Consider the following 23,629-nt stretch of genomic DNA (forward strand, 5'->3'; position numbering starts at 1 on the left):
ATACTGAACGAACCACTATCCCGGATGCCCCTCTGCCTTCAGAGGGCCCTTCCTTGTGCAGCACTGTTTTTCTTGCAATGTTTAAGGAACAAAGAAAATTTTCTTAATAAAGGAATGGATAATTGTGTCTGAAAATAAACAAGTAAACCAGCTCCTCTGTTTTCTCACTTTATTTTAAAATTCCCCACAGATGAATTTATCTTCATATTGAAAGAGAAACCCCAGCTCAGATGGGCCTAAATTTAAAAGAAAAAAAAAAGTGCCCCCTCACCTTCAAACTTTCCCTCAAGGAGACAGAATGGCTGTTGGGATTCCAGACTTCGTGTTTTCACACCATGCCACTCAAAGGTGACACCTTGTCTTTCCGCTTTCCTTCCCAGAAACCTCAGCAAAGATTCCTTTCCAACGTTGCAGCTTTCAGTTTTATACTCATGACTGAGACACTGCAGCCAGGGGTATGGAATAGAGTAACTGATTTAAGACCATAAGGTTCCCACCCAAAACACAAGAGCTGAGGGTCTGAGGATCGAGATGGGAGAGACTCCTAACACCGTGTTAAATAAGTTTCCAGGGGCTTGGGGGAGGGGGAGAATGAGGAATTCTTTTTCAATGGGCACAGAGTGTCTGTGTGGGCTGACCAAAAAGTTCTGGAAATAGCCGGTGGAGACGGTGAACAACATTGTGGATGCGCTTAATGCCACTGAGCCACTTAAAAACGGTTATAATGGCAAACTGTATATTATACATATTTTGCCACACAAAACTAAAGTAATTCAAAAATAAAATTAAAAAACTTTCTTAACGCATTTCACTTCCACGCCCTCTGAAGCTGGTCGGTATTTCATCCCCAGCGTGCCCCTTTGCCTTTGAAATTAGCCCTCGGGAAGCCCCCCTCCCCACTGGACCAGCGCGGGGCCCAACGGGCTAAAAGGAAACCTGCCAAATGTCAACACAGGAATTATGCTTGGATTGTATTGAACACCAGCCTGTGACAGGGCTCCGGAAATACCATGCTATTCATGAGAGCAGAGAACCCTTATCTTAGACTGCCAGAGATTTCACGCAGGGAAATAATTAAGGTCAAGTCACTGACTGGTGGTTTGAATGGGAAAAAATAGTGGGCTTTTTAACAAATATTTTCCAGTGGCATTTTTAGTGTGGAGAGAAGGGAACAGTTCCAGCGGGGGCAGGTGACAGCTATAAGTGGGGAATGAGCTGAGGCATCTGTTTTGTCCTGTGACTATGTATAGTGAGGTACATACCCAGAAGTCTCAGCCAAACCTTCCAGAGAGCAGGGTTCTTGCCTCCCGACAGCTACAACAAAGGTGAGCAGATTGCTCTGTGATAAAAGCCACGCGCCGGTGCATCCTGTCTCCAGCAAGTGGAGGAAAGGTCCGAGGTAGCCATCTAGCTGCAAGGTGAGTTCACAGTAATCTGATGTTCTGTTGGCTGTTGCTCGAAAACAATGAATTGACATCCATTACGCCCTGTGTCAACTTCAGAATGATTTTATCATGCCTGCTCTTGTGCAGCTAAGCTGCAAAATGTGGACTGTGACATACTGAAGTAGAAAAGAAACAAATTTGCATGTTCCTGGGCTGGAAGAGCCCTTTGATTGTGGGAGACTCCCAATGATGCCGTCAGGCTCTGGCAGACAGGGCACTGGGGACGCACCAGATCTCTTCGCCCGGTGGCTGACAGCAAAAGATTTAGAGTCAGCACAAGATCAAAGAGTTGGGACTATCTCAAGTAAACGTGCTAAAAACACAAAGAAGCCGGCATCTTGATGAGAGGACATTGAGAGGAGAGAAAAGCACAGAGTGAAGGAAAACGACCTTGAGTTTATAATACGTTACAAGCCTCGGAATTGTAAAATGCCCAAAACAAAAAGAAAATGTGTAGCTCAAATGAGAGTTTCGGAGACGTAGAGGTTGGAGGTTGTATGCTTGTCACGGCAGAAGAAGAGACAGGGGCACAAGACAGTACTGTAGGATTATGACTGAGATTCCATGTCTGTCTGTGTTCAAGGCTGGTCACTTGTTGCATAAATAGGTCTGTGACTTAAAGCTTCAACACATATGCGTTTTAGCTCAGTGTGCCTCTTTGCTGCCAAGTGCAAGACTTTTGAAATACAGATACTCTTTTAAGAAGAGAAGAATGGATCACTGTCAACAGTCAAGTCAAAGCTTGCTATTTAAAGAAGCAAATAAAAGTATTGGAAACGAGGCTTTCAGTGGAAACGTTAATAATAAATTTGCTGCTTTGAGAATTAGGTTTCCAGCAACATGTGTCATATAATAACATATTTATCAATAGGGCACATATTAATGATTCCCTTCAAGAGAAGCCTTCATCCTGTGGCAGCTAAGTGTTTCAAATCTGACTCCGCAGTTTTGTTTTGTTTTGTTTTGTTTTTTGCCTTTTTCCTACTCCCCATAAAAACAGCTACCATCACTGTGTCTGGAATCCCCATTCGAGAGAACCACCAAAGATGGAGAAAACAGGTAGATTCAGCTGAAAAACTTTGGACCCCCACTTTTCTCATGTAAACAAAACCCAGAATAAGGTGGGGTGGGGGGAAGCCTTGCCCTGTATTTCTCCCTTTAATCTTTACCTGGGTATACATACTGGAAGGGGAAGCTTTACAAAACTAGATAGAAAGCTTGGTTTCTTGGGGCGCCTGGATGGCTCAGTCAGTTAAGCGTCCGACTTCGGCTCAGGTCATGACCTCACGGTTCGTGGGTTCAAGCCCCGCATGGGTCTCTGTGCTGACAGCTCAGAGCCTGGAGCCTCTTTCAGATTCTGTGTCTCCCTCTCTCTCTGCCCCTCCCCTGCTCATGCTCTGTCTCTTAAAAATAAGTAAGCACTGAAAAAAAATTAAAGAAAGCTTGGTTTCTTTACTACTTAAGTCCCTTTTTCAATCACCTAATATAAGCTAAGCCACTTGTGGGCACCCAAATAAGTATTTGCTGTTGGTGCCATAGTGCCAATAGTCTAGTCTTGAAAAGTGAATTTTCCACAGTGAAGGATATTTCCTGACCCTGTTCACACCCTCACCCAAACTCAAATATTTACATCTGGTTTCAATTCATTGATCCAGTATTTTTTCAGAAGACCCCTAAACACCTTTTCCAAAATTTACCAGCTTCTCGGTAACAGTTTTTAATTGAAAAAGAAATTTCCCCAACCTCCAGCTGTAGTATGATCCTATAAATCATATCGTATGATAAATGATAAAATATCCCCTGTGTATGTTTGACAAGCATAAAAGAATTTTGCCCAGCAGCTGAAATGTTCCCTGAAACTTTTATAGTTTACTGTTGAACATTTAACATTTCAAAATCTGTTAAAAGGGAAATTCTAAGAGCCTTAATTATCATTACCTTGCCTCCACAGGAAATAATTTCCTTCTAAATATTGTGCTTTATCTGTCCTGATTTCTGAATTCATGGCAAATCTTTTAGCGTCTGGATTGTTTTGTTTTGTTTTTCCCCACCCCAGGCAATTAACCACAGTACAGAAAAAAAAAAGCTAGGACTTTACCACACAGTGCAATTTTCTAATAAAACACAAGAGGGCAGTTTTTGCTTTGTTGTCAGCCTAATTCTACTCTGCTGTTAATCAGGATGGTCTGCTAATTACAAATTCAGAAATGCTTAATAACATACAAAGTGAGTGAGTAGTCAGAGGGGGTACTCTGGCAGTGAAATATCTACTATTTTAATAAAGGACAAGCTTAAGTCTTTCTACGAAGCCTTGTTTACAACACAGAGCACAATTCCATGTGGGAGATGAGGTGATAGTTATAGCAGAGAATGGCTCGAGAAAGGGCCAAATTCAGTCATATTAATTACATTCATGAAGTCTGACTTGAGTCGGTGGGGCAAATAACACAAGCGGGTTAACGGTTTCTGCCAAATGGGCATAATCTTGATGAAAATGGAGAGACGTACATGTCTTCAACAGGAACCTTGAATTTTGTTTTGTTTTCTTTTCGAAAACTTTAACTTATCCCATTCCTCATCATTTTCTTGCATGTTGTTTTCAAGATTTCATTAAACTACCTGCCAAAGCGTAATTACATTCACAGCGGTTATCTTCAGCTTGAATTGCCATTGTAGCTAAAGTCAAAGTATCATGCCATCTTTGGGGAGTTTCTGCACAAACTCCTGGGTCTATCTGCATAAGAAAGGCACTAATTTGGCCACTAACACCTTCCGCTGAAAGAAAGCTTTTAAGACATCGGATAGTCCAAGGCCCTAAAATGATACCACGAAGTCTTCACTTTCTATCCTTGTCCCTGTAAATGGTAGAATTGGGGCCTGCCAACGGTGGGGGGAAGAAAATACAGCTGAAAGTATTCCCTTGCATTGGGTTGGATGGAATAAAGTTCCATACAGCATATGTACAACTCAGAATCTGAAAGAGAGGTTGTTATTAATTTCATGGCAGGAATTCAAGATCCCGCTATCTTACGTTTTCTCCGGCACATGTTAAAACAGATGCCAGAGGCCCGGAATGAAAAGTTCTACTTTGAGAACAGTTTATTCATTAAAAATATTTATAGAGCACTCAGGATGAGCAAGACTCTGCAGAAATAGGAAGAGGTCAACTTGGGGTTTTGCCATTGCACTGAGGAGAGTAACTACGTCCCCACTGGGGAGCGACCTGACTCTTTATGCGCCTGTATCAATTAACCACCCACATTCTCTGAGCACTTAAAGTGCTTTGATACAATGGCACTGAAGCTGAACAGAGAGGCATCCAACCTGACCTTTAGAAGCTTAGATTCTAAACATGGAAGCGAACACCACATACTTCACTGACTCTAACTCCTTTCTTCTGCGTCCCCAACAAAATGATCGCAAGTTTGCAAGAGGATCAGCAAATTAGCTGCTGCAGGACCTTGCCTCCCCAGTCAGTGACTTCAAGTAGCCACCCTACTCCCCTACCTTACCCCAAGATCAGTCTTTAGACTGTGGAGACATCGAATGTAACTCGTCACCTGGGAGTAAGCTGCTGTCTGGTTTCTCTAGCCCTGCAATCGAGAGCCAAGAAGTAGCAATTGCTGAGAAACTCAGACGATAGTAGAAACATCAGTTTAAGAACTTATTTTCAAAAGTGAAGTAGTTATTATGTATTTTATACAGACACACACACACACACACACACACTCACACACACATATTCCAATATATGTATATTGAGTGCGAAAAAGATGGGAATTGACGTTCACAAATTAAAAAACAATAGCCCCCAACAGATGGACAAAAGTCTGCAAAACAACGTGGTTTTTTTTTCATTTTTCTCTTTAATAATTTTTTTTTACTTCTTGTTAATATAAGATTTAAATTACTCATTAGGATTACTACAATTAACAATGTTAAATCCTAAGCAGAACACAAATTAATAGCAAGGAATTTTACAATTAGAAGAGAGTTTCATTCACAAAGGAAAGGTAGTTATTAGGTTTAATTTCACTTCTGAATGTTTGCTTTATAAAAGCATTTCTTTCGAAACCATAATTCATTTACATACAATTTTTCTAATACTGAGGATAGAAACATACACAGTGATCTATTCATTTTCTTCAAGGTTGGAGTTTTTCCACTGTCATTGAGAAATACAACCGTACAATGCTTCCTGGTATTTTCTGACTTTATTTGCATAATATTCAATGTAAGTAAATACCAACTTTTTCATTCCAACAAGTTCGCTCCACCTTTAAATTTCATAAAAGGCATTCATCATTGATTTATTGTGATGTTAGAAAATGTTAGAAAATTTTATTCCTCTTCTATGAACTATAAAATTAGGAAATCGTTTCTCTTAGGAAGACATTATAAAACATAATGTTTGTAAAAAGTTGCATTCACTATAGATAAAAGTAGCTAAGTGTAAGTGATTACCCTCTATTTCTACCTCAGATAGATCTTGTTTTAAATAAATCGTGTGGGAATATGATGAATGAAAATTCTGATGTACCTGAAAAGTAAGCTAGAGGTGGTTATTTGCTTTGTAGAATTATTCATATAGTTCATCTATAAGAAGTAATTTCCCCTGGTACTTTTAACATATCATTGATTTAAACGTAACTTTTCAGAAACACACCTACCATGCACAATTATATCTTCATTTTAACGTTTCTCTTTTAGCTTAAAAACAGGATGTAAAACTGTGTCCTCAACAACCCCAAGTTCGGAGAGTAAACCTTCCAGACTAGAGTACGTTCATGAAACTTTGCGGAATTTTCCATAGATACTGTTAAAGGCAAGAATGAGATCTATGTGTGGCTGTGGCTAGAAAAGGTCCACAAAGGACCCTGGGCTACCTTGATTCTCATGTGCTGAGCCCACTCTCAGATATACCTGTAGCTTTACGAGGTATATTCAGGCTCAAATTCAGTTCAGAATGGGCCTTGTCCATTTCTCTGGCTTTCACAGTCTCATTCCAGGGGATAACACTGCGTCTTGATGAATCTTACACCCTTTAGCACCACACCCCCCCTATGTAGAAAGTATCTAGCTCCAGGGTCCTCTTCCCACCCATTCTTCACACACATCCATTCCAGTAAAGAGGAGTTGAAATGAGTGGACACACAGGCTACCTTCTAGAACTCTGGCCTCACTCCTGAAGCACAGGTGTCAGATATGAGCAGAGGAAATTTACCTTGAAATCTCAGTAACTGTTAACTTCTCAGAAGTAGGGGTCATCTTGGTAAGTCTGTGTATCTTAGTAAAGATTGTCCATTCTTATGTCTCATGATACAATGATTACTTAGTGGAACACAACCATTTAATTCTGCATTGTCGCATTTTGTATGAATGGTTTGCTTTTAAAATGATAAGACTTAATTGATTAGCATCCATAGGTCACTGTCAGTACAGTGCAGCATTAGTAAATCTAAAGTCAACTCTTAAAAATAAACCAACGGCATTATACATGAATAATTTCTCATCTGAGAGGCTACTTGGCAAAGTAATTCGTTCAGGATCAGCCAAATGAGACCTCAGAGTAATGAAACTCTAATCAAATTGTCCCATATTCAGGATTCTAGCCTCACAGCCTTTTCCAGTCAGCCTTTCCTCGAAGAAGTGTTTCTATACTTGTTAGTAGACTTAAAACAGTATATTAATTAGGAAACTCTATAACTTAACCCTTCATCTATTTATCACTATAGGATCAATGTTTATCCAGCTATGGAATCTTATGATATGTCTACTGTTAAGAACTGCAGGTTTTGACAAATTCTCAAAAGTCTAATTTACGAAACAGAATCAAACTGATCATTCATTCATTCAGTCAGTCATTCTCCATCCTATTTGGAAAATAGGATCTTCAAGCACATTGTAAAGGCTACAGAAGAAAAGACACAGCAGGCCTCAGAAAGACAATCAGGAAGGCACCTAAAAGCATTGATGTTTAGAGCTAAACTCATGGAGACTCAGGAAGCACCTGCCCCCCCTACCCCCACCCCATTACAAATGAAGACACTTGGGCTAAGAAAAAATCGAACCACGATCTTGCCCAGGTCTCAAATTACACTGACCTGCAAATTAAAATGAACCCACTCTATCAATTGTGTGTGTGTGTGTGCGCACGTGCATGTGTGTGTGTTCTCAGAACATGAGGAGGCTTAATCAGTGTGGAAGTTATTATCAGATACCATAAATTGTTAGCTCTACCTTAGTTTGGTGAGAGAAATAGCCTCAAACATTCCAGTTTGAGTCTGTTAAACAAGTAAACCAGCAACTACAGCTAAGCGTCTTCTGTGTTTGGGATAATCACTACAATAGGAAGAACCGTGTCAAACATCTTCAACTAAAGGAGGGACAGCGAGGATTCGTTTGTACATCAGCAGGGTCCTACGGCCGCTTCTCTAGGGAAAGGCGTGAGCCTCTAGGCTTCTTCTGTGTACTTCTTGTTGCTTAAATGTGTCTCCACTAGGGGTGTGTAGCCTTTTCGAAGTCTTCTATACTGAAGGAAAAACAGCAGCACAAAAAGGCCAACCAGAGCCACCAACATTCCCATAACCACCAAGAGGGTTGTGGACCAACCTGGAGTTTCTTCAACTGCAATAAAAGCAGAAAAGAAGGGTTGACAATGGGGATTTTCATCAGCTGAATACTCTTAGAGAAGAAAAGAATACACCAATTTGTTTTTCACGTGCATTTTTTTGTTGATAAAGCAAAACTCTACCGGCCAGGATAAAATTTATCTTTCCCTTCCCCACCAACACTTTGTCATATCCAGAATTGTCTTTCTTGAGGAAATGGCATTCGATTATCTACATACAGCTGATTGCATTTTTAAATTTCTTACGACAAACATTTATACAGAATAAACCCTCCAAGGAAGTATATAACTACTTTCGTGAGTTAGAATCTCATTTGTTAAAGTGTGTGCTAAACTAGTATCTGGGGAACTGCAAAATATACAGTCCTCAAATGGAGAATTTCAGCTACTTCTCTACCTGTTAATAGGATGATAAGTGTTTGAGACAGGTCAGATTGGCTATTATAACAGGAGACATTCAATAGCAGAAGCAGATGAAGTTTGCGCCCATTTAAATAGTTGTGAATGTAATCTGAATCTTCCACGTGATAAATCTAATACTTGACTTAAATCTATTTTATAAGCACTCTCCACAAAATTAATGGATTTCATTTTAATATACTTATGCCAGTTTGTCATTTCTTTAAAAATCCCCTTCTCCTTGGTCAGCTATTCTTTTTTATTTTATTTTATTTTTTATTGCTTGTATGTATTTTTGAGAGACAGGGAGGGAGGGGCAGAGAGAGGGAGACACAGAATCTGAAGCTGGCTCCAGGCTCTGAGCCATCAGCACAGAGCCCGACACAGGGCTCGAACTTGTGAAAGGTGAGATCATGACCAAGTTGAAGTCTGGCACTTAACTGACTGAGCCACCCAGGCACCTCACTGGCCAGCTATTCTTAAATTCGATTTCTCTGACCCGGGTTCTTTACATCCTGCACTTGCCTAAATGTAAAATCCTCCTTCTGGGATTTTCCTCCAATTCCACAGATGGCCCCTACTCACCCTGAAACAATTTCTCCAAGAAGATTGTCGGTAATTTTTCTCCTCCTGCTACAATCCAACATCTGTTGCCAGAACCTTATTCTTAAAACACAGATTTTATTCTGCCATTTCTTTGCTCATGAATAAAAAATGATCGTTCTTTTAAATTGTGGTAAAACACACATGATATGTATTTAACCATCACAACTATTTTTAAATGCTCAGTTCTGTGGCGTTAGTGCATTCACACTGTTGTGTGACCTCACCACCATCTATCCACAGGATATTTTTCACCTTGCAAAACTGAAATAATATCTCCCCAATCCCCCAGCCCCCAGCCCCTGTCTCTATACACTTGACTACTCTAGATACCTCATATAGGTGAAATCATACAGTTTTTGCTGTTTTGTGACTGGCTTATTTCATTTAGCATAAGATCTTCAAGATTCCTTCATGTCATAGCATATGACAGGATTTCCTTCCTTTTTAAGGCTGAGTAGTGTTCCATCGCATGCATATGCTACAATTTGTTTATCCATCTAGCCCTGGGTAGACACTGAGTTCTTTCTTTTGTCGATTGTGAGTAATGCTGCTATGAACAGAGGTTTACAAATAGCTGTTGGAGTATTTGCTTTCGAATCTTTGCTGGATTATATGGTAATTTGATACTTAAGTTTTGAGAAACTGCCATATTGTTTTCCGCAGAAGCTATATACCACATTACATTCCCCCCAGCAGTACAGGAGGGTTCCAATTACTCCACACAGCCTAAGTGACACTGGTTATTTACTGCTTTGTCTGTAATAGCCATCCTAATGGGTGGAAAGTGGCATCTCATTGTGGTTTCTGCCTAGCTTTTAAGGTCCCCAGTAATCAGATCCGAACTTAATGCGGGTAATCTTCTCCCCAAGCCTTCTTCTCCGACCAAGAGTCTTCACACAGTCCTTTATACAGACTGCACCTTTCACAGCTCTGTCCCTGCCCTTCTTCAGTCGAAAATGCTCCCTTCTTTCCACCTCACCTTCAGAAGATCCCCCACATCTTTGAATCTGATTCAAGAAGCCTTTCCCAAATCTTCCACTCCCTTCTCCGACCTTAGGTTACAGTTATGTCTCCTCAGAGAGGATTGTAAATTTCTTTGTCAGACCATTAAGTGAAACGTTAATTTGTGTCTTCTAATGAGTTAATGCCTTCTGGGCATATTTAGACTCTCAATCTATACCTGTTAATTAGCTGATGTCAGAGGAAATGGAAGAATGGGCAAATGCACATCCCAAACTTTTTGATTATTACTATGTTCAATTCCAGAGAAAAAAATGAAGTTTCAAAAAGATAGCTGTCCAAAGAAAGGAAACTTCAAATAAGTAAGGAGAACAAGTAGGCAAAGTTGCAGGACTAGAAGGAAAAACAAGGGACAGGTTCCAGGGCCTGAAAGACTCTGAAGTCAGAGAGAGATGTGAGCTCAGAAGTCATTGTGATTACATCATAGGCTGAGATTTAGGGAAGAGAAATAGACACAAACAGGGAAAACTCACCAGCAGATGGGCTGTGTGTTTTGGGGGATTCTTGACAAAGTAAGATATTTTTTTATTGTTTTACCTTTTCTCTCTCAGCCTGTCCTAAGATGGTTTAAATGGCACGTGGCACCATACTGGGGTCTCAGCAAACAGAAAAATAGGTGCCTGTGTATAGACACTTATCAAAATATCCTCCCATATTCTGACAAGTGGGAAAAGCTAATAAAAAATCTGAAGCTTAAAAACATGACTTAAAGAACGGTGATGAAGAACACAGGTGAAGCCCCATGTAGTCCAACGCGTTGGCAGGCCAACATCAATCTCATAAACCCACCCAGAACGGGTGATATGGGCTAACTGGAAGCAATTGGTGTTGTCACAAGATAATGCAGGAGTGGATGAACAAACAACACAATCCTGTCTTTAATAAAATTTTGATAGTGTATTCATCTTTTTTGCATTAACTTTGATTTCTGAAAAATATTGCATTGCATTATTATTTATCTCAATTCCTGAATTTTTTCTGTCTCCCCTTGAACTCTGTGCTCAGGGCAAGTATTGCACTTGCCTAACCCTGCATGCAGGCTAAATATATATATATATATTGTAGAAAATTGCCAACTGACTTAACCAAACCTGAGTACATCAGTGTAAGGTCTTGGTTTATATTTTGAAAAAGAAAGAAAAGTTCTTTAGAAGATGCATGAATTACCCACTTAGAAGTTGCATTCATTACCTGGTAGATCGATGGCATAGCTGTAGCCAAGTTGGTCTGCAGTTAAAAAGAACTCCACATTAGTCACGGGAGGGAAGAAAGGAACCATGTTGTACATCCGATTGTGGCCAATGGGCGCCAGTTCCTGAGGCCAGGCATCCACAGGAGGATTGGATCTTTTCATCCACTCATCAAAAATGGCATCAGTAAAGGAATGAAGTACCTACAAGACAGTTGGACACATGGCATTTGACATTGACCTGTCTGTTCCAATCAGGCCAATCAGATTGGAGCTTTCTTTAAAATGGAATGGTGTTCTTCTTGACATGAGGAACTTCTTTATACCCAACTTTATCTTAGTGACATAACCACTGATATTTTTAATTCAGTTTTCAAGGCTGCATGGCATCTCTCCAAACAGGATCATAAACCTCTTTGTCAGTGAACAAACGAAAGTTCATTTGCAGATTTAACACTCATTTGGGAACATCTGATGCCTTCAGTAAATAAGTGTTAATTATTAAGTTGAGAATAAAGGCAAGTATGACAAGATAGATATCCTACTCAATATTCAGAAGCTTTGGTTTTAACAGAAGAGCGAGAGGCTGTGTTTAACAATGTTGTAACACAGACAGGAAGGAAGGAAAGAAAGAAAGAAAGAAAGAAAGAAAGAAAGAAAGAAAGAAAGAAAGAAAAGGAAGGAAGAAAGGAAGGAAGGAAGGAAGAAAGAGAGAGAGAGAAAGGAGAGAGGGAGAGAGGTGGAGGAAGGAGAGGAAGGAAGGGGGGAAGGAAATCTTCAAAATAGGTTTTCAAATTATTCTCACCAGGTCCAATCTTCTATATACTCATTTTGTAACCCTCTCATTTGGATTTTGGGTGTTATGCTAGCAAAAGAGAATCTAAAAAATGCTGTGATGTTCACAGTGCTCATTTTTATTTCCTCAAGGAAGCTATTAAAGTCCTTTTCAAATACAGCAATTATTTCATGTTTTAAAATATTTAGTAGCAAAGTTTCCACATTTATAGCCCCAATTTTGCAACAGGACATAAATGTGAGAGTTCAGTTCAACCTTTATGCTGGGTTCCTCTTTTTATTCTCAGACTGTAAGTTCAAGGACTTATGGACACTGTCCCCTTCTTTTCCCCTGGGTCCCAAGTGACTATCATCCGAGAACCTGTCACATGGGCGCAGGGAGGTACTTATTCCAATAAATGCTTATTAAATGAATTCATTCACCCAACCACTATTATTCCTTGTACTCCAATTAGAACACTAGCCAAGTTTTACTATAACTTGTTACTTATTTATCTATTTTCCTCAATAAGACCCTTAATTTCTAAAGGTCAGAGAGCAGGTCTTTCTACCTTTGAAGCATGACCTTAGCATGCAACCTGGACAGAGGTGATGTTTATAAGAAGTTGTTGCCTAAAGACTGTGCCGGGAAAAGTCGTTTTATCTTTTGTACAATTCAACTAAACAGGCCCCTTTCTAGCTGGTGCTGTTTCCTCAGCTTGCAATGCTGTTTCATCTGTTTTCTGACATCGGTTCATCAAGGACCAATGCAATGGTTCCTGCCCTCGAGTATCTTCCCTCATGGCTCCCAGTCTGAATTCATAGCTCTTTGCACTTAGCACCTTTAACTGCATTGCCCTCCTGGCTTATGTTACTGTTGTTAATTTAGTCAATAACACTTTCAAATCTTACCCAAGGTTCCTGGTGGTTGGTTGTCCCTATCAGGCAACAGCCTGTATTGTCTCACATGGATACACAGAGGGTAGTTAAAGGAATCAAGTCATTTACTCAAGGGATAGTTTTTTCCCCTGAATGGATTTTTACAGTTCATGGCAAAGACAATCATCTTAAGAAACAAAAACATCAAATGTTAAGACCCAGGCCGGGCCTTTGCAGAGATAAAAGATTTTTGTGAATTCTGAAGTCTCAGCTTTGAGTAGCAAAATTGAAGTTTCAAAGAAATAAAGGCGTAAAGTTTAAAGCAACAGCTTTGGAAGACACGTGATATTGCAAATGATCAATGTTTCCTACAAGTAGAGTTTAGAAAAAGTCATCTTTGAGAAGGGGCATCAGCCCTGGAAAAAGGACTATGTGTTAGCTTTGGTGCAGGTCCCTGAAAAGGTTCCTCATGTCCTGGGAACTCCGGATAAGGTTAGAAGGTTCCCAGGGAGAGACGTTGTGCTTCCTCCTCTAGCTGTAACCTGGGGAGCCTGCCAGGCTTAAACACAGCTTTCACTGCAAGTATGGAGCCCACGCAGTAGGGGTGGAATGCCTAAGGACAGCAAGCACTCCTGGTTGCTTACCAAACATGCATTCTCCTCTTCTTCCGTTGTAACTTGCTTTGTATTTTGAGTGAAGCAATGTATCAAATTATCCCTGAGATTGAACTAGGTGTCTCTGGATCTGACTTCTAGGAAAGCTCTTTAAAGGTCATGGTCTCAGCTTAAGAGTGTCCCCCTTTCCCTTTCCATTTTTCTTTGCTGCTTCATGGAACATGGATGTGATAGTTGAAGTTGCTGCAGGCATCTTAACAGCCAACTAACAAAGTTAGGAAAAGAGGTCACTCACCAAGGAAGGTAGAGCAGAAAGACAGAAGGGTCCATGATGACTGTGGAGATACTACACCAGCCCTGGACTGCCCGCCAGTGGGGCTCTTTTACACAAAGAGAAAAATAATCCTCTTTTTTGCTTGGACGTCTATAACAGGTTTTCTGTTCTAAGCAGCTGAACCAAACCCTACGTGATACATAGAAAAAGTATCTAGGGGTGTACCAGAGTGCATTTTGCAAAGAAACCCACACAATATCTCGAGCTTTTAGATACTGAGTTCAAGTCAGAGATCAAACTGTGATTAGGAAAAGAGAGAAGAGATTCTCAAGACATGGAAAGATCCAGATTCAGTACTGCAAGAGGCAAATAACTCTTGGAAAGCACCAGAATTCACCCAGTGCAAAGTGTAAATAATTAAGGAGGAGACAAGACTCTGCAGCAATTCATAATTTGGGGAGATAAAAGAACAGGAGAAAAGTAATAAGGAGAGATTATAGGTCTCAGCAGGGCTATAAAAACATTATACAATAAATGCTCTGGTAGGAGCTATACACAGAGTAGCCAATTTATAGAATGTAGTAAAAACAGGCGAGTGTGTGCTAACGAGATGCAAAGAATGCGATAAACACAATACCACAAGCAATAACATATCCCCCACAATAAGAAGTCATGCAAGCTGTAGAATAGGTATTTTTGTTAGAATTGTGAACATTGTTCTTGAACAAGATGCCTTCAATTGCTCTTGAGAAGCTAATAGTATCTTTGTTTGACACGAATTAAAAGCGAGCTCGGTTAATCTCTCTTTAAGGGCCAAATGTAATTTGAGGGTAACAAATAAAAGCAAAAGTAAACTAACAGTACACCGATGTTGCCTTATGTCTGCTGCGGAGATACATAGCTATATTTCCAAATTAAAAATGGAGCGCTTCAGGGGTGCCTCAGCAGCTCAGTTGGCTGACTGTCTGACCCTTGATTTCAGCTCAGGTCATGATCCGAGGGTCATGGGATCAAGCCCTGTGTTGGGCTCCTCACTGAGTGTGGAGCCTGCTTAAGATTCTCTCTCTCCCTGTGCCCCTCTCCCCTACTTGCACTCTCTCTCTCTCTCTCTCTCTAAAAATAAAAAAATAATAATGATAAAATTAATTGAGTGTTTCAGAAATGCGGTTACAAATTTTGGTACACAAACCTAGTCTCTCTTGCTCCAACAAACTAAGGAAGGTACAGGAAGAAAAAAGTTTCACCTTGGAGGCAGTATTGAAGAAAATGTGATTCTGCGGGCTTTCAAGGTAAAAATTTTTAAATGCAACCCTTGCAGAAGAAAGCAATCAATCAACGGCTATTGTGCTTATAGACATAAAGAAACTGGGATAAAATACAGGGAAAGCTTCTCTTTTTCAGGATCACTGAAGGATAAAGTTATTATCAAACCTAACCTTCACTTAGATGTCTACACGTTCGGATTCCTGCCACAATGACCACAAAGACACTGGTACATCGCCAAAGACCAGCACACTGGTGCTGGTGATGTCCAGAAGACATCAGTCATGGTCAAAGTCAGTATTATTGTGACAATGCTCTGCTCGTCTGAGAACTCATATGTAATCCCTCAGAAGTCACACAATAGACCCTGAGTTTCATATGGGAGGTTCCAATTTAGAACTTAGGGTGGAAGGCACAAATAAAAAGTCAGGTTGGGGGGGGCGCCAGGGTGGCTCAGTCAGTTGAGCAGCTGACTTCGGCTCAGGTCATGATCTCACAGCTCATGAGTTGGAGCCCCGTGTCGGGCTCTGTGCTGACAGCTCAGAGTCTGAAGCCCGCTTCAGATTCTGTGTCTCCATCTCTCTCTGCTTACCCCCTGCCCCTGCTCACACTCTGTCCCTCTCAAAAATAAACATTTAAGAAAAAATAAAAGTTAGGTCGGAATTTCTAAATAAGAGAATTCCTGATGGTAATTCCTAAAAAAATGAGATCTCATCCCGCTTACGACTTTATGATAATATGTATGTATTCTTGCCTTGTTCTAGCAAGAATCTGAAGCAATATGCGATCAGAATGTTGGTTTCACACTTCCCTAAAGAAACCATATGTAACAGGCATGAAATAGTTCAACAACACCCAGCTTCCACTGAGACTACGCTGTGCCACAAGGAGGCGGATAGGCCCTACGCAGCACGTTTAGTGAGACAAGAAACAGTCATAAGAAAAAAGGACATTTTAGCACTAATAGTCTTGCAGGCAGTGCTCAGCCAGGATGTTGTGTGTTTTCCATTTTGCTCATACGTCTTCTCCCTATCCTTCCCTAGCCACTCTCTCACTGCATTCTGAGCAGACAGAATGGAAGACATCTTTGGGCATCTTGAAGGAGTCCCGTAGATAGTCCACATATACTTGTATTATAGCATTTTATGCACAGTATACATAAGCGTACTTAGAATATATATAGCATAATTTATTTAAAAGCATGTATTTAAAAAGAAATATCAATTATGTATGGTGACAGATGTAACTAGACTTACTGAGGTGACTGTCTTGTGATATATACAAATATTGAATCATTAGGTTGAACACCTGAAACTAACTTAATTCTACCTGTCGGTTATATCTCAATTAAAAAAAAAAGAAATATCAGTTGAGCCTTTGAGGAAGAAAGCTTATATTTCAAGGATTAAACTTGGAACACATGCAAACAGAGGACTACAAGAAGTTCAGCTATTAGGACGACAGCTTTAAAAGAAGTCATTGTATGTCATAAGCAGGTGGGAAAGAGGGAACCACAGGGATGTTAGAAGAGATTCTAGATAAGAACTGAGGTACTCCCAGGGCATGCGTGTCTAAGGGATCACGAAAGCACTAGGAGAAAGGAACCCACATCAATGGTCTAACCACCTTAGATTTACATAGAAATGTGGTTTGCCATTATGCTACTTAATTTCATCCATAATGAAGTGTATATAGTTCATTTCTCAGTATAGGCTGAGTTCTCAATAGAGCATGGGTTTATCTGTATAAAGTATAGAGTTGAAAGGAATTTCTTCAGGTACCTTTTAGCTCCTGCCAAGTTCCAAAGCCAAACTATCTCCCAGACTGAGCGAATAGAAATCCTGCCACCCTGGGAGGCCCAGCTCAAGCGGATGGCCAGCCACCAATACCTCGGCTCTCATAAAACTCACCAAGATGTTACACTACTTAAGAATTAGTGACTTTATCTGAGACATTTAAAAATACATGTATTGTATAAATAAATGTAGCATTTTAAAAACTGGAACACTTAATCATGATAAAACCAATGCCCTCTCTTTTCAAAAGCCAAGCAAAATTATTCAAACTTGCCCTTCACCAATTAGTGTTAATTCCTATTAACATGATCTAACAGGACTAAATTTCCTCAGCTATAATAAAAGCTATTGTGAAAGGATTAAATTAAGATTGTCTAAACTGACAAAAAGCAGATTGTAGCTAGAAGACTCAACACGGGGAAATTTTTTTTCTTTTCTATAGCATTGTTTAAGTTTTATTTAAATCCAAGCTAGGTAACAAATACGTCATAATGGTCTCAGGAGAATTTAGTGATTCATCATGACATATGACACCCAGTCTCATCCTGACAAGTGCCCTCCTCAATGCCCATCCCCGATTTAGTCCTGCCCCCACCCAACACCCCTCCAGCAACCCTCAGTTTGGTCTCTATATTTAAGCATCTCTATGGTCTGCCTCCTTCTCTGTTTTTATCTCATTTTTCCTTGAACATGGGGAAATTTTTGAGTAGGAAACTTATCTAAAGATCTCTGCTCAGCCACTTACTGGTTCATACACTCTTGTACACATTTTTTAGCCTCTCTGACCTTCATTTTCCCCATACTTAACATGAGGAGGGCAGTCTAGTACACACAGTTTTGTGAAGTTAGAGATTGTGTTTGCATGATGCCTACTATAGAGACTGGCACATTAACAGATGCTTAGCAATGTAAAGTCTCCTAACAAAACGCACCGAGCACCAACTTAGTGCCAGGTACTGTTCTAGACGCTGGGTGTGGTGTCAATGATCAAAGTGACTTCCCAAACCCTAGTGAAATGTAGAAACTACATTTTTGTATGAACAGAGAATTCGATTTACGGGACAACTAAAATGTCAGAAGAAGATGTGGTATTTTGTTACTGACTTACATAGAGAACAGATCGCTTTCACTAATTCTCTTATGAACCTTTAGTTGTTCTTTTTTGTCTTTCCAAAAGTCATTATCCGACAAGAACAGATAGATCACAAAAGGAAACTTAAATTCATGAAAAGATTCTGAACTTCATTATGCAAATTAAAGCTCACTGAAATACCATTTTCACCTATCCCATTAGCAAAGATGAAAAAGTGGAATAGCACACTGGATTAATGAGAGAGAGTTGGGGAATTGCCACTCTGCTGCATAGCTGGTTGGAGGGAAAATTATTCAACCTTAAGGAGGGTCATTTGGCAATATCTAGTGATGTTTCAAATACACTTATTTTTTTAAAATTTTTTATTACATTTGTTTATTTTTGAGAGGCAGAGAGAGACAGAGTGCGAGCGGGGCAGGGGCAGAGAGAGAGGCAGACACAGAATCTGAAGCAGGCTCCTGGCTCTGAGCGGTCAGCACAGAGACTGACGTGGGGCTCGAACCCATGAACTGTGAGATCATGACCTGAGCCGAAGTCGGATGCTTAACCGACTGAGCCACCCAAGCACCCCTCAAATACACTTATTTAATCTTTGACCTAGCAATTCTGTTCTCACTTACCCTACATGCTCATGCACTGTAGCATTGCTTGCAAAGCAAGAGACTAGAAACCACCTACATGCCCATCGATAAAAAGCTGGTTAAAAATTTCAGGATAAATCTGCACTGTAGAATACAATACAGTCATTAAAAAGGAATGAGAATGCCCTTCCTAAATGGATACAGAAAAATTTAGAATAAGTATAAAAAAAGAAAAGGAAAGGAAAAAAAACACAAAAAAATGAAGTCACAGAATGTTTCTAGTATGCTACCATTCAGGTAACGTATTTGTATATTCATAAAATATATCTGGAAGAATAGGAAAAAATGATAATGGATAGCCTAGAGAGACTTCATTTCATTTCATGTCTTTTATATTTGAACCTCTTATGAGTATTATCTATTTTTAAATTTTTAAATGAAAACATTTAGGAAACTATGTAACAACCTAAAATGTGTGCATTATAATGGCAATTGTGCAAACATAGACTATGAGAGGAAATAAGCAGAAAATTGAGATGGAATTATAGACATGTAAAAACTTTTTTGCCAATATTTCTGTAACTATAAATCACTAGAAATCATAAGCTATTAAAAAATTTAAAGTGACATAAAACAACAGTAATTTAAATACTCAAGGTATTAGCCTAATTATGATTTTTCTTTCATAAGAAAGATAAATTAAATGGATCCATTTTTAAGTGCTTCACTCTTGGGAAGAGAGAAGCAAAATATCCTATATACATCTTTTTAAAATTTTTAACGAGGGGCACCTAGGTGGCTCAGTCAGTTGGGCAGTTAGGCATCTGCCTTTGGCTCAGGTCATGATCTCACAGTTGGTGAGTTCGAGCCCTGCATCGGGCTCTGTGCTGTCAGCGCAGAGCCTGCTTTGGTTCATCTGTCCCCTTCTCTCTCTCTCCCCCTCACTTGCTCCTGCTTGCTGTTTCTCTTAAAGAATAAATAAACATTAAACATTTTTAATAAAAATAAATTAAATTAAATTAAATTTTTAACTAAACGCATACTAACTTAGAAACATTTTATACTTGTTATGACCTGTTAATTAGGTCATGATGACCTAATTAATGACCCATTAATAAGGGAATTAACTTCATGCAGTCCATTAGATTTTTGTTTGGGGAAACTCATTTTCTCTTTTCTTGCTTTATATTCCTAAATTAATGGAGCTATCTTAGGCAACCATTACTCACTGTTAAGAAACACAAATGATGATAAGACTACTTATACATCTTATCCCCTGTAGAATTTTCAGTGTATAAGGTGACAAACACATGAGCTGTGCAGTGAGTATTGTATGTGCAACCTATGAATCCCCCAGCCACTTGAAATTGAAAGTATTAGTGCTTGCCAAATGTACCTGTCTAAAAGGATAACATCCAAATGCAGCCCTACGAATAATAGCTTTGAAATTGGGAAGAAAATGTTAAGTCTCTGACATAGTTTCTTTCTTGGCAAGTAACTCAGCTACTTAACTTTAGGGTCTATTGGATTTCCTCCCTCCCCACCCCACCGCTTAGATAATATCTAAATTCAGTATTGAAGACAGCACTACTTAGCATTTCCGTGACCTAATCTTATTTTCCATGATAAATGTGTGCATTTCCGTCAATTACCTTATGAATTATTAGAACTTCAGAGACTGGTTCAGAGTTTTTTCCTGTATTTTAACATTATATCTTTTACTCATTATTGTGATCACATACAACTTTGTACCTCTCTTGCTTGAAGAGATTTCATGAAAATAATTTTAATAAGTGTGGTATGCAATATATTTGCATAAATTGCCTCATGAATTTGAAATTCTAGAAGCTATCACTCTTTTAATTGAAATGCTTTAACCTGGATCTCAGTATGTGAAAAAATTATTTAAGGCTGAATTGGCTTCAACATGAAACCTTAGGTAAGTAGCCTAAAGAAACTGTGAGTTCTGGAACTCATGCCCAAACATTATTCCTTCCGTGCCTGCAAAGAGAGGCTTTGGCTTTCTGTCTATTTACATGCACATGACAACAGATACCAAAGAAAAACAGAATTTTAAATATTAAAGGTAGTAAAAGTAAGGAAGATAAGGATGATTGAACATCTAGTAACTTTGAGCTACATGTAAGTCACAGAATTAGAATTCCTCATCCATAAAGCCATAATGTGAGCTCCCAGCTAGAGCAGGAATGAAACAGACTAAGGAGATAGTCCTACAGAGAAGGGACATTTAATTCCTTAGAGCAGGAGTTGGCGAACTAAAAGCCTGTAGGCCAAACGAAGTTCACCACCTGTTTTTTAAATAAAGTTTTATTAGAACACCACACTCATTCATGTACTGTCTATGGCTGCTTTCACACTACAGTGGCAGGGGTGAAGTAGTTACAACAGAGATCATTTGGCCTGCAAACCCTAAAACATGTGCTATCGATAGGGCCATTCACAGAAAAGTGAATGAAGCCCTACGTGCTTACTAGGCATCCTCCAAAGAGGGAGATAAGAGGTAACAATCCTTGAAACTTAGGATGCTGAAAAGCAAATTACCAGCATCGCCTTTATTTCCTTTACTAGGAGAGAAAGGTCATGTGGGGGTGTATAATCCCTAATCAGTCAGAAGATTCTACTGTTCTCCCCCTAACATTTTGGAGTACTGGGTAAGGAGTGGTGTCGCATTTTTCCTCATGAATAGGGACAGTGTGTATGCATTATATTGTTGAAAACGTATGCTCTATAAAATCTTATTTAGAGAAATACAGGATCGGTAACGAGATGTGAAGTTATATACCAGAGAAGGGAGACACAAGAACTCCTTGGCATAGGCTGATGGCTGAGACAAGAGCCAGAAAAATGATGTGAAATATCAAGTCAGAACCCATGAATGAGGCACGCATCCTACAGAAGAGCGAAGACAGCTGTGGAGGCTTTAAACAGAAGCCCCCACCTTGCTGGAGGTTGGGACTAAGAGTCCACATACACACAAATATGAGGGCAGAGACGCTTTTTGGGGAAAAGAAACAGCTCCATCCACTGCTCTGTATCCAGATCTCCTATAACTCACCCTTGCCAGGAGTTCATCCATCCGGGAGCCAGAAAGCTATCTAGACCCTCACACCATCATGCAAGCTTAGAGCATTGTGAGCTATACCTTTACCCTCCTTCATATCTCCTTTTTTTTTGTACCATGGGTGGAGTAAAAATAATAAATCACCTCTGAAATAACTCTGACTTTGTGCTTGTCAGTAAAATTGCCTTAGGGCACAACTGTCTGCTATGGAGAACAAGATAAAAAACCTTAATTAAGGTTTAGCAATTCAAAGCCAACATATAGTTCTCTAATTCTTTCCCAGCAACAACCATGAAACACATAGTTATTTTATGATAACTGTTGTGTTGTACTTGGCAGTTTCTAAAGCAGCTTCATATTATTCTAATCTATTAAGTGTTGCATTAATGAGCACACCCTCCTCCGACACCGGATCGAGCCCCGTGACCTGCACTTTGCAGAGTGCTCCATATAATTCAGTAAGACTCCCAAGGTTGCACAATTCAGGACTAAAGACAACTTACTTGACTTACAATCCATTGTTCTTTTGACTATGCCATGTGGCCTTCCAGGAGTCCAGAAAAACAAACTGCTATCAACTGATGGTTTCAGGATACACTGTGATATGGACTGAATTACGGCCCCCTCAAATTCATACGTTGAAGCTCTAACCCCCAATGTGACTGTATTCAGAGATGGGACCGATAAACAGGTAATTAGCGTTAAATAAGGTCATATGTGTGGGGCCCTGAGAGGATGGGACTGGTGTTCCTATAAGAAGAAACACTAGAGAGCTCACTGCCTCTCTTTCCACTTAAGTACACATCACCAAAAGGCAGTGGTCTATAAGCCAGGAAGAGAGCTTTCACCAGGAACCAAATCATTCAGCACCTTGAACTTGAACTTTCAGCCTCCAGAACTCAGCAACCTGAGCTGACTAAGACCCATTGTTAAGATTAATACTAAGGTGAGAAAAACTCTAGGAAAAAAATAACATAAAGTTATTGCTACAACATACAATCTATACTAGATAAGAGTTTAAATTCAAAGCACTGGCAAAATAGAAAAGGAACGGTGTGAAATTTCTTCTTCTAATTGCTTAGAAACTCTCTCTCCAGGACACACAACCCTGAAGACGGGGTTAAAATAGTAGATGGTCAGTTAAGTATCTGTAAAGCAGAGACACTGCTTTAGGGGTTCAGCAGCTGAGATACAAATGTGTAAGATGTCTAAAGCTTCTACACCAACGCTGGCAAGCTGTACTTGAGGGGCAGAAAAGCAGCCTTTGGACAACCTGGAGCTGACCTGGCACTATCAGGGAGGCCCGGGTGTTCTGCCGAAGGTAGAACAATCATGGGACATCAACATCAGACAAAGTCACCCTGTGACCCTCCGTGATGGATCAGGACAAAACCAAGGCAATTCTGCACCAGCGTCGGAGCGCAGACAAAAGTGAACAGTGTCCAAACTGCAAAATACCTAACGTGAACTTTAGCCCTTTCCTGGCTAATACGAGCGACTGCCACTGCTCTCTCAATTACTAAAAATTGTTGGGAGGGGCGCCTGGGTGGCTCAGTGGGTTAAGCGTCCGACTTCAGCTCAGGTCATGATCTCGCGGTCCCTGAGTTTGAGCCCCGCGTCGGGCTCTGGGCTGATGGCTCAGAGCCTGGAGCCTGCTTCCGATTCTGTGTCTCCCTCTCTCTCTGCCCCTCCCCCATTCATGCTCTGTCTCTCTCTGTCTCAAAAATAATAAAATAAACATTAAAAAAAAAGAATAGTTTAAAAAAAAAGGAGCAGCTCATTTATAGGCAAAATGCTTTGCAAAATCAGGGGGCCCAGGACCAAATGCCAAACAGGGCCGTGGACTTGTGTGCTGCTCCGAAGTTGCCAAGTGGTTGGGTTCCATGCAAGGGTCATGGTGGTCCCACCGTTCATCTTCAACACCACTCATCTGATCATTGAAAAATTATTTCCATTTTACTAATTTATTATATAAATTATGCT

The 23,629-nt window shown here is 39.9% G+C and overlaps 1 protein-coding gene across 1 annotated transcript in view; it reads right to left on the reverse strand.

The window, feature by feature from the left end:
* Nucleotides 1-5,290: 5,290 nt before the first annotated feature.
* DCT (dopachrome tautomerase) overlaps nt 5,291-23,629 on the reverse strand; it is a 34,956-nt gene continuing 16,617 nt past the window's right edge. The window contains exons 7-8 of the mRNA XM_043581561.1: nt 11,293-11,494; nt 5,291-8,072 (exon numbers count right to left, since the gene is read on the reverse strand). Of these exons, the coding sequence (XP_043437496.1) occupies nt 7,900-8,072; nt 11,293-11,494 (375 nt within the window). The 3' untranslated portion in view covers nt 5,291-7,899. The remainder of the gene's footprint in view (nt 8,073-11,292; nt 11,495-23,629) is intronic.

Source organism: Prionailurus bengalensis, chromosome A1 (genome assembly GCF_016509475.1).
Source record: "Prionailurus bengalensis isolate Pbe53 chromosome A1, Fcat_Pben_1.1_paternal_pri, whole genome shotgun sequence".
NCBI lineage: Eukaryota > Metazoa > Chordata > Mammalia > Carnivora > Felidae > Prionailurus > Prionailurus bengalensis.